At 35.8% G+C, this 11,104-nt stretch overlaps 1 protein-coding gene across 2 annotated transcripts; it reads left to right on the top strand.

Annotated features, from left to right (window-relative positions):
* The first annotated feature begins 1,857 nt into the window (after positions 1-1,857).
* LOC149785578 (uncharacterized) lies at positions 1,858-9,435 on the top strand. 2 transcript variants are annotated; one of them, XM_089979372.1, is made up of 7 exons: positions 1,858-2,014; positions 3,837-3,983; positions 4,710-4,779; positions 5,473-5,745; positions 6,154-6,455; positions 7,097-7,246; positions 7,833-9,435. In XM_089979372.1, the coding sequence occupies exons 2-7, from the start codon at positions 3,852-3,854 to the stop codon at positions 7,980-7,982; spliced, it is 1,077 nt and encodes a 358-aa protein (XP_089835498.1). In that variant the 5' UTR covers positions 1,858-2,014; positions 3,837-3,851; the 3' UTR covers positions 7,983-9,435. The 2 variants fall into 2 exon arrangements, with proteins under 2 accessions (XP_089835498.1, XP_089835497.1); XM_089979371.1 differs by having other exon boundaries at positions 4,710-4,806.
* Positions 9,436-11,104: the final 1,669 nt, after the last annotated feature.

The following is an 11,104-nucleotide window of genomic DNA, read 5'->3' as shown; positions in this document are numbered from 1 at the left end:
ATTATTATTATTATTATATGAAATGGGGGTTGGGAATAAACTAACAATATAAACACGTCAAGGATACGTATATTTGGGAAAATCTATTTTACGGCATTTCTGGGTACAAACGAGATCAGTGAGCCATCTAGTAGTGAAGGAAAAAATTTAACAAATATTAAAAAGTTATCATCCCATAAATGAAGCAAACGTGATATACGAAGTTATCATCCAACTAACTCTAGGTGAAGTCTTATAAAATATAGAGGGGGGATCAATTTAAATGCATACGTATGTATGCTATATTTCTTTGTTGACCTTGTAGATGCAGTCAGATCAGTAGATTGATCTCAGAAACTATACTGTCGTTAGATAGACTGAAGAGGGATATTGATCTTTCATCTTTTACGAACTTTCTGTTTATCCACAGTATGCGTTTTGTCGCTCTTCAGTAGCGTAGTCAACCACCTACGTGACAGGAGAGAATTTTCCACCCGTAATTGTAGCTAATACACGTCATTCGATCTTGCAATCTCCCGTGTGCATGCCTATGTCTATTTTTGTCAATGGAAATCCCTTCTATGCTACAAACGTGTTTGGCGCGTGAGCCCATACGTGAAAAACCTTGAAAAATGATCTAATAGGCTAATCAAAGGTCGACTCTTCATTTATTCAATGCAGAGTGAGAGAATGAACACAATTTTATGAAAATAAATGGGGAGGATGGAGCGGGTCAGTTGTCACTTTGTAAGAAAGAGATCCCGCTCTCAAATATAGTAAAAAAAATATTCACTGGCTTTGTACAGTATGAAATGAAGAACCATATTATTTCCTTTAAGTTATTATTATTTAAAAGCAAATATGTTGTGGTATATTAAAAAAGCCCACCCCCATTAAATGTCCTGTCCCTAATTACGGACAATGATTAGGCCCTTTATACCTTAAACCTCTGCTGTTAATAAATAAATAAATTACATAATAAATAAACAAATCACATCCATGGCATAGGAAAAGCGTCCAAAGGTATCGTAAGCAATTGAGCACCGCAAATGCATATTCTCTTAAGTGGTACCATATAGTTAGTATGGTACCGACATGTCGTTAATCCCTATATCGTAAGACCTAAAGTAATTAAACCTAGTTTTCTGTTTTCTTTCCTTCCACACCGAGTTTTTAACAAATTTATATTCATTCCAGATGTTTTTACTGTATACCACACCTTAACGTATATATGCAAATATCCGACAGTCCGACTGTACAGAACGTTCTCAATATTCATCCATACAACCTTCAGATTTATATTTTACCTGCACTTTAATTGACTTTTGTTGAAGGAGAGTATACTAAAATTTAAAGTTATAATATCGTGCACCAGAGAGGATTACCATATTTTCTAAACGAACATAATTACGTTTAAAAAATAAACAAAAACAAAACAAAACCAAAACAAAATTAAAACTAACACTCACACAACCAAGAATGAGTAATGTAATAATGCAATACCATGTGTATTTAGCATGCCCGTTTAACAGCTGATCGAGGCATGCATAGACCGCAATCAGGTTATTGTGGATGAAACCTTAATGGGTTATGAATCCCATACGATTCCGACATAACTGAATGCGTGGTAAGATGTGTACCTAACAACTGTACGTATAAAATTTGTAAACAATTTTATTTATTATGGAAACAATATGCATGTAAATATCATTTATTCATATGATAACTTTCACAATCAACAATTAACAGTTACAAAATATTCGGTCAACCGATATATTTTTGTCGGATGTGACATTCCCCTTCGAATGTTGCTATAACCCTGTGCCTTGACCGAGTTGCCTGTTTACAATGCTTTACCGACTTTAAACAGTACACGTGAAAGGTGCCTGATTCGGAAAGAGTTTATATATATACGGGTCAAGACGCTGTTTGCCATTTGCGAGGAGACAGCGTTAGAGTGTAATTCGAAAGACGTGACAGCATTAAAAAGTTTTGTGCAATTGGATTTTATAGCAATCGAAGTATTACTATTAAGGTAAGGAACAAAATATGTTGCTTCTATTCACATTGTAATGCCACATAATTGTTTAGAATTTGAGATATGTTGTAGAAGTAAACGCTGTTCGAAATACCTTAAAGGCCCTCTGCATCTAGAAGTATTTTCATTTTTTAAAAAAATTAATTTTTGTTGTTTAAAGGAAAGAGAAACGTTACGGAATTTTATTTTGGTAGAGAGAAAAACTGGTTGTTTTGTGACGATGTCGCTTTCGTTCTTAATCGTTGGCTGTTGAGCTATCGGGATATGGCATCATATTGCGGTTTATCGTTCTAAACGACAGCATGTCTGTGCTTTGTGAAACATAATTTAGTCGGCCATTGTTGCGATAACTTTGCTATATTCTTGTCCCTTTATGCGCCGTCTTAAGTTTCCGACCTTGACAGCAGAACAGCTGATCATACAACTGGGCATTTGTGCGCATGCCTACAGCGTGCAGCCTGTATGATCTAGTACTGATCAGTTCGTGCGTACATGTTGCCTAACGTAGCGATTGGTTTGTTTACAAGTGTTGCTTGCGCAATGGTTTCATTTGTGAGTCATTTGTATTGATTGCGTGAATCGACGTCATTGAAATTTGTAACAGTAATTTTACATTGTTACTGGGCCTGTTCTTGTCTATTTATCGAGTTGATTTGTTTTAGCTTGGCAGTAAATTTGTTTTCCTTTCTAACGCTTGTAACTAATTTTTTGGTGAAATAAATCTGAATATATATATATATATATATATATATATATATATATATATACAGTGCTGTCGGGCATTTCTGCGCACCAAAGTTACCCGTCACCAACATTGAAGCAAAGCGCATACCGAATTCGACCGATTGACGAAAGTAAATACTGCAATGCTTACCATTTGATAAGAGGCTATTGTCGCCAGATTATTCTGTTAAATAATATAAATTATTGGTGCACAGGATACCACCCCAGTGTTTTTGTGACCGCGATGTCGGCCTGTTCTCGAATCTTGATCCATCGGTCCTTAGAAATGGTACAAGTTACTTGGGACAGTTTCTGTCGGCACTTCATTTGAGTAATAAGTAGGTCAGGTTTATTGCTAGTATTCAACGTAACAATGCCAGTAAATGTCTAGAAATGTTAAGCAAACTAAACCGATCTTGTAAAAAAGAAAAAAAAAGAGAGAGAGATAGCGAGATATTATGTGGAAGAGAAACGAATAGAATGTAATGTTTACAACGTCTTGTTTATGAGGGAAAAATACAAACGAATTTAGAAATGGACTATACGCCTGGGAATTTATTGAGAACTCCATTCTAGCGGCAAGTTGACAGGTTGGGTTTGCAGACGATTTTTGTAAGTGTTGGATAACTAAGTGCAAAATTGGAAACTTTATTAAGATGAAGAATTTGTTAAGGTAAACATTTCCATCTTGAATGTATTTGCACGATTCTAAAAGATGAACAGAAAGTGGATTTTCTGGGCTACAGATTCAAGATGGTTAATTGGTCGGGTCTTCATGGTTGGCATTTAGAACTTAACAATTTCATACGCATTACGAGTCGAAATTTGGGGTAATTTTGTACATTTTATGAAGACCACATTTCTTGTAGCTCCTTCTTGATACAAAATGGATTTTTTACCCAAAATAACGCGTGATCCAATGTTGACAGAAATGACGTATCGTTGCGCAGAATTGCCCGACGTAGTTGTATATTTAGTGGGTCTTGGTGGGCATCATGATTGGCTTACGACTAAACAAACTCGTTAAAAATGAAACTTTATTTCACACACACACGTACATATATGTAGGAAATTTAAAACTTAAATTGCGTTTCAGTTAATTGACCGCAAGATGTTGGACCAAATCAACAAAAACGAGGAGGTGAAAGTTCACAAGGGACTGTCCGAGAACCTAATTCCCTGCATGGAGTGTAGCTCGTCTGTAATGGAGCCAGACGTTCCGAAAGGAGGAGTAGTGATCAAGGTGAGAACAGTTCTTGCATGTACAGTTTATTGCCATTAAAAGGGTTAACGATTTTTGAAAATAATTTTTATGTAATGGTGAACTAAAATCATACTTTCTAACAAGAAGGTGTTGGTTCTTGAAAGCATCTTGTTACAATAACTGAAGATTTGTAAAAACAAAACCTGTTAATTGTGAAGATGAAATATAATGGATAATCTCTATTTTTGGGTAGATGTATAAAGACTATTCCCTAAGTAAAAGAACGCGCAATTTTATTTGGTGACAGATAATTGTGTATTTTCATCAAGTTGGTGTCAAAATACTTCACCTCGAAGGGCAGAGTTTTCTTGCTGGCATTCTTGTAGCTAGTTGAGTGTTGAAAATGACGGCCTCCACACTAAAATATTGAATCATCTGTCACTGTTCCTTGAATATTGTGTAGAAACAAAATCGGTTTCAAGACGTTTTAAGAAGTAATAAAGGAAGTAAAAGAAAAAAGTTGGGATTGTGGACTACTGGCATGCATTGCAGCAAATTAAAGATGGCAAATATGGGTCCTTTTGGCAAGCGTACTGTGTTCGCAAACCATCAACACCATGGAACATCACAAATTTGAAACTGAAAAATAATTTGTTGTAAATAATAAACTAAATGAAGCAGCAGAAAGGTTCATGTTGTTCAGTTATTTGGGGAATGTGGCTACAATTAGTACTTTGTAACTGATGCATACTATTTTATTTCCAGGTCGAGTATGCAGGAGTTTGTTACTCTGAGGGTCAGCTGCGCAAAAGTGGTTGTCGACCCCGACTCCCAGGTATCAGAGATACTTCTCTTTTTCCAGGTGTGCACATCTTTCAACTAGTCCGAACTTCCCACCCTTTACACTCCACCCAAACAATTTACTATACACTCCTTGAAGCCTTTGTCTTCTGCATTTTTTGAGTGTGCATTTCCAGTAATGTTTGTTGGGTTTAATTGATTCTGGCTTTAGTCCATTGTTAAAGTAATGTTGGTCTCGATTATTTAAAATTGTTGATAGATGTGCCACTTCTTTAAAAAAAATTGTATATTATCCAATACTAAAATGAAAACTGAAGAAACGTTTTCATCATTAATATATTATGCCTGTATCTTGTAATTAACATAGATTGGTAAAATCTTTTGAAGAAGCGGCAAAACCTTGTGAGAGAATGTGCTATTTAAAAAAAAAAAGACAGTTTTATAACTTTCCGATTGCATGCGATCTTTTTCTAAAAGTATGACAATGGTCTTCAACAAGGCCATGCCATGATGGCTACTGATTGGTCAAATGGTAGGATTCTAACCTACACCATTTCAGCTAGAAGTTGGTTGCATCTACCATCGAGTAACCAAGGCTACTAGACAGATGTGGATAATTGCATATAACAGTTTATACATAACTTGTGATGCAAAGTGCAATATCAGGTCCACAGATTTTCTGTTCAGCCACAAATGTTAACATATTTATGCCCTTTTTTCTTCAAAGGTTTTGAAGTATCTGGAACAATCCACAGTGTATGCAATACTCTTCCAAACTGCAACATCAACCTGGGTGACAGAGTAATACTTTATCCAGACGAGGAACAGAACGACGAGAGATACACTGAATTTATTCCAGTTAGCAAAGTGGAACATGTCCTACAGTTACCTCAAAATGTCAGTCTTGCTGTGGCAGCCATGTTGCCCGGTGGTGCTCTGCAGGCGTACAGTGCAGTACTAAAGGCCAAACCACACGTGGAAAAATTGTTAGAAGTAAAACGTATGTATCATCTTCAATGATCACAGTACTGCAATTATACAGCCATTGTTTACAATTTTGCATAGCTTGAAATTTATGCATTTTCGTTCTCTTTGCTCACATTTTTCTTGAGAAACTATTTAAATGTTGTTAATGCATTATTGAATGTGTTTGTTTGGCTTTCATTTATAATTTTATATTTAATGGAAATTATATGGCAAAAATCGATTTTCATACAAAATGCATACTGATATTTTTGCGTTTTAACTAATCTTGTTGTAGGTGAATAGCTGAGATTTTACATTTGGAAATTCGTCCTTTTGGTACAGTTTGAAAAATAAATAAATCATTAGTGCAAGAAAGTGCTATTAAATGATTCAGAGGATATTTTGTTGGTATTTAAAACTTTTATTTCACAAATTTTTACAGCCTGTGTGAACGTTCTTATTGTTGGCGCTGGTGGCTTGGGTTTATGGTCAATCAGACTTGCCCAATACTTGATGGGTCATAACAACAGTGCAGTGCGCCTCTTTGTAGCAGACAACAGTATAGACAAACTCCTGACTGCCCAAGAGCATGACTGCTTCGATATTATTCATTGGTGTGAAGAGGATCATGAGCAGTACATCATAGAGAGGACACTAGATGCATGCAGAGGAGGAGTCGACATCGTCATCGACTTTGTTAGCTCACCAAGAACAATGCAGAGGTCTTTGAGAGTATTAAATAGGGTAGGTGTTCATTTTTACTGAATGTTTTTAATTCTAAAGAGTTGATTGCTCGTGTTCAGTCCTTTTTTGGCTTTAAGAAATCTGTTTGATGTCTTTGTTCTTTCTTTCTGGGGCTTTTCTGGGTTCTTCATCCACCGAAAATGCTGGCCAACATGCACATCCATTTGTGTGATAGAAATTAGTTGTCTGGGAAACCAAGTCAAAAATGAACTTGAAATGTTCACGGCAGTTGCAAAACTTAGACTGCAAAAACAAGCCAATTAAGGCGATTGGAATTGTTTTTCAGAATGTACAAGTAGTGTTGCTAATGATGCCGAACCACTTAAAGCATCTGCCAAATTCTGTTTAATCAAGAGATGAAAAACCATCATAACAAATTGCTCTTGTATGACCATTTTAAGAACTGAAGTGAGATAATCTGTTGGGGAAATGTACGATCTAACTTGAGGTCATATTCTTTTTACAATAGCTCGTCTAATGCCTAATATTCTGAATGGGCAGTTGGTGAAGCGAGGCTGTGATCCAACTGCCGATGTATTCTAAGAAGTATAATTACTCGTTAATAAGGACTTGTGTGGATGTTTCTTATTATGTTGGATTTTTTAATATAACTTGTATAATTCGTTTTCCTTGTTTTCCAGGAGGGCTTAATTTTAGTTGGCGGCAACACGATGTCAGATGTTTCAATAAACTTGAATGCTCTTGCAGCAAAGCAGCAAAGTATTGTCGGAATCCCAAAAGGAACGCTGTATCAGTTACGGCAGCTGGTCGACGCATTGGCTGATGGCAAAGTAAGTGATCTGGGCAAATTGTCGCAATGTCTTGTCAGTTTTATAGTCTTATGGGTAGGATCCTAAGAATAAGTAGTAGCTGCTTAGAGAGTTGCTGAGGATTTCCAAACATCCATGCACAATACGGTTTTAATGTCGAGTGGGCAAAGTATGCATTCAACTCCTAAAAGGATCAAATTTTAAAAGTACACTTGTTTTCAGTATTTAGAACATTGCACCAAGCATTACCATAGAATGTATAAAGGTGAAAAAGTGACAGTTGTGCTTAAATTTTTTGTCTTGAATTTTGTGAAGGAGATTTCTGTGAAATGGAGTTCTGTATTTTATTTTCTACAAATTAGCAAGCATGTTTGTATGGGTTGGATAACGCGTTCATAAAAAAAAACCAACCCTTCCCAAACCATTGAAATTGTCATCAATATTACATTTTAAAAGCCTGTATTACTTTTTAAAAAATTTAAAAATGAAATGATGAATGCCACAATAATACAGGGCAATAATTTAAGTACTCCATCCCTTAACATCTTGTTGATGCCTTGCATTTCATTTGTTTTTCTTGTCTTTAAATGATGAATCTCTTTTTCAGCTGGAGTTGCCCGTTTACTCAGTCCATAAAGTAGAGGATGCCAGTCATGTGTTCGAAGAACTAGCTCAGTGCCGCCTGACTGGTAGGGCAGTCCTACAATTTTCACACACCAACACGACAACAGCATCTGTTGTGGACAACAACAATTAACCCATATATAAAGGAAAAGGGACCTTAATACATAGCTGTTAACTGTGGTCATTTTTGAAAGATCTCGTTGATAGTGTTCAGAAGGTCACAAGGACATCACATTGTGTGCAGTCTTAAGACTTACCTTCAGGATAGCTGATGTTCACTTGACCTTTGTCTTCCATGGGAAACCAGAGGCTGGAAAAGTTTTCACTGGTGCTAAAGGAATGGACAGTTCCACGTGATCTGCTTCAATATTCTCGCAGGATTCATTTGATTGGCAGCACGTGATATGGACTCTTTAACATACTACCCGTCGATTTTCCACATCAATCGTACATGCATTTAGTGTTGAGGTCGGAAAACTTTATTTTTTTATTTTCATTAGGTGGCCAAGTGACACACATCAGTACTTGTAAGAAGAACTTGTTGATCCAGTGTTAAAAACAAGTGGATAAGTGCCATTTTTGATATAAAAATATCTTGATGAATTGTGATTTAGAAGGGCCCTGTAGACTGGACCCAAGGCATCACATAGATGCATGAAGCCAGTAAAGTGTAACTAGTTCGTTTATATTGTGCCATCAGATTTGGCATAGTGATGAATAAAGCCAGTGCAAATAGTTGATAATGTCTTGCCATCTGATTTAGAGTACATTCGGGACTCTATTGTTGTAGAGTGGTACAATAAAGATCCAAGTAGTGATTAAAATTATCATAAATGTTCTTTGAATGCAATTTTACATGTAGAGAACTACATTAGAATATTATAAAATGTCCCAGTTCATGCAGTAATAATCATGATCTCGGCTCAAGTTTGTTAAATCTCGTTTTGCTCTTAAATTTAATCGTAAAAATGAACCTGGTTTTCATTTTTTTCATGGCATGTGGATAAAGGAGGAAATCGTGTGCATGTTCATCAAGGGGCTGTTGACCGTGATGTAACTACATTTTCATCCTGCTGAAACTTCAATCTAAATGTTTCAAGATGTTTCTTCAACATTTGTTCATTTCAGTTGCAAGATTATGATACAACTAATGGTAGTTGGCTGGGCAGCAAGGGAAAGTGTGCTTGGCAATGTATATTCTTGTGGTGCAATTTTTTGAGCAAACATTGAAATGGTCAGATTATAGGGGCAACATTTTGATGCAACTTTGGCACGTTAACATCACTAGTTGACAATATGTTAGATGAGCTACAGAATTGTCGAGGAACAATGATGAATACTGGTTTTATGAAGTATGAACTTTGAGAGAGAGAGAGACATTTTCCAAATTGCCTGTGATGTATTTGTTTGTATTTTGACAAGTTTTACTAGTGATGATATTTGTGTATGTTTGGTAATGCTTGAGCATACAGTTGTTTTTTATATTGTGTAAATTTCATGATTTAACTGGTTGTGTAAGATATAAATTGTTAAAAGTCACTTGAAGAAAAAAGAAAAAATCTAGTAATAAAAAAAATTAAAAATTATCCATTTTGTTGGCCTAATTACTCTCCCTTTATTAATGCATACTTGAAACGAGTGTTGTATCAACTAAATTTTATGAACCTTGTGTACAGGTACAATGGTCTCGAACCTTGTGTACAGGTACAATGGTCTCTTTACAATGAATGAACATTGGCATTTAACAGCATGTTGGCACAATAGATAATGTGCCATTTTATTTAAATTGATGCCATTAAAGAAAAGTAAATTTTACTTGAGTAAATCAAATGGCAAACACTAGTAGCCAAACTTGAAACAAGAAAACGGCTGTATTGTTGAACAAAACACAAAATGTAATCAAATTGATAAAACTTAACGCAGAATAGCCCAAGTCGGGTAATGAAAGAACCACTAGTCGGACCGACAGAAGTCGATCAAGAACTAATAAACCAACACGAGCTAAAGAAAGATGTGAACATCCTCAACAAGTTAAAAATTGGTCATTATCTTACAAAACCAGCAAAGACGCCGATTACAGGATCTTTGTTCTGAAAGGTATCGACACCAAAGCACTTTCACATGAAGTGCATGTGAAGTCATACCCTGTTGCCACCATCGACAGTCTCGAAAGAGAACTGAACAAACTTGACCTAAATAATTACCATATGATTATTGTACAAGTAGGTGAAAAGGAAGATGGAGATCAGGAATTAAACCTGTTTGAAGTCAAATACATGTCCCTCATAAACCAGTTGCTAGTCCAGGTAGACGAGGTCGTTATATCTGACCTTATTCCAAGATGTGACGTGGATAATAATGCATTATGATAACGGGCTCAAAAATATTTGCAAATCCTTAAACCTACCATGTGTATCAAACCATGACTACGAGGCGCTGTAGCGGACAAAAGCTGGTCCAATGAGAAAGATGCAGTTGAAATTTTGATACCATATGTCGAGAAATCCAGTATCACATGTTGGATCAAATTGCATGTCCTTCATGTTCCATTTTCTAGATCGAGATTTTAGATATATGTTGAATTATTCAGTGGTGGTTTAAAGTTCTATTTCCTATGTCGACATTTTACGGTGTATATTTTGAATTACACAACGGTGGTTGAAATTCCAATATCATATGTCGAGGATCCCTAATTCGCACGATGAACTGTCATGAAAGTTCCATTTCATATGGTGAGTATTTAGATTTCATCTGTTGAATTTTCACAGCAACGAGAAGCAGCCTCCTTGTTTAAAAATAAAGTGGTATGTTCACGAGAGCGACCTCTAGAGAAGACATTCATAGTAATTCTCGACCTGTGAATGGTAACTTTTAAACTGTAAATGCATGAAATATATAATGATGCTTCATAATTGAATACACAAATGATGTAAGAGTGGACATTGTATAATGTTACTTTTAACAACAACACATCATTTCACCATATATAAATAGCAATTCTGACGAGCACAATAAAATGTCCAACTACCGCTGTGTAAGTCAACAGGTACAATCTGGAAACTCAACATACAAAATGGAACATTTAGCAATGTGATTCAACATGTTTAATTGAAACTTGAGACATGTTACAATAAAATTGCAGCAACTGCCGTGTAATTTGGAAAATACAATCTAATAACTCGACATTGAACATTGAATTTTCACCCAGTGCCGTGTAATTCAACAGATGAAATCTAAATACTTCTACATATGAAA

Source organism: Sinohyriopsis cumingii, chromosome 13 (genome assembly GCF_028554795.1).
Source record: "Sinohyriopsis cumingii isolate HCF-2022 chromosome 13, ASM2855479v2, whole genome shotgun sequence".
NCBI lineage: Eukaryota > Metazoa > Mollusca > Bivalvia > Unionida > Unionidae > Sinohyriopsis > Sinohyriopsis cumingii.
The sequence above is the reverse complement of the archived record's forward strand: the minus strand, read 5'-3'. Positions and strand labels throughout refer to the sequence as shown.

Bases quoted from the DNA above. Each gene is read 5' to 3' on its own strand.
- LOC149785578 (XM_089979371.1), top strand. From the start codon at position 3,852: ATGTTGGACCAAATCAACAAAAACGAGGAGGTGAAAGTTCACAAGGGA. The intron at 4,807-5,472 runs GTGTGCACATCT...TTTTCTTCAAAG, and splicing joins AGATACTTCTCTTTTTCCAG to GTTTTGAAGTATCTGGAACA. The intron at 6,456-7,096 runs GTAGGTGTTCAT...CTTGTTTTCCAG, and splicing joins CTTTGAGAGTATTAAATAGG to GAGGGCTTAATTTTAGTTGG.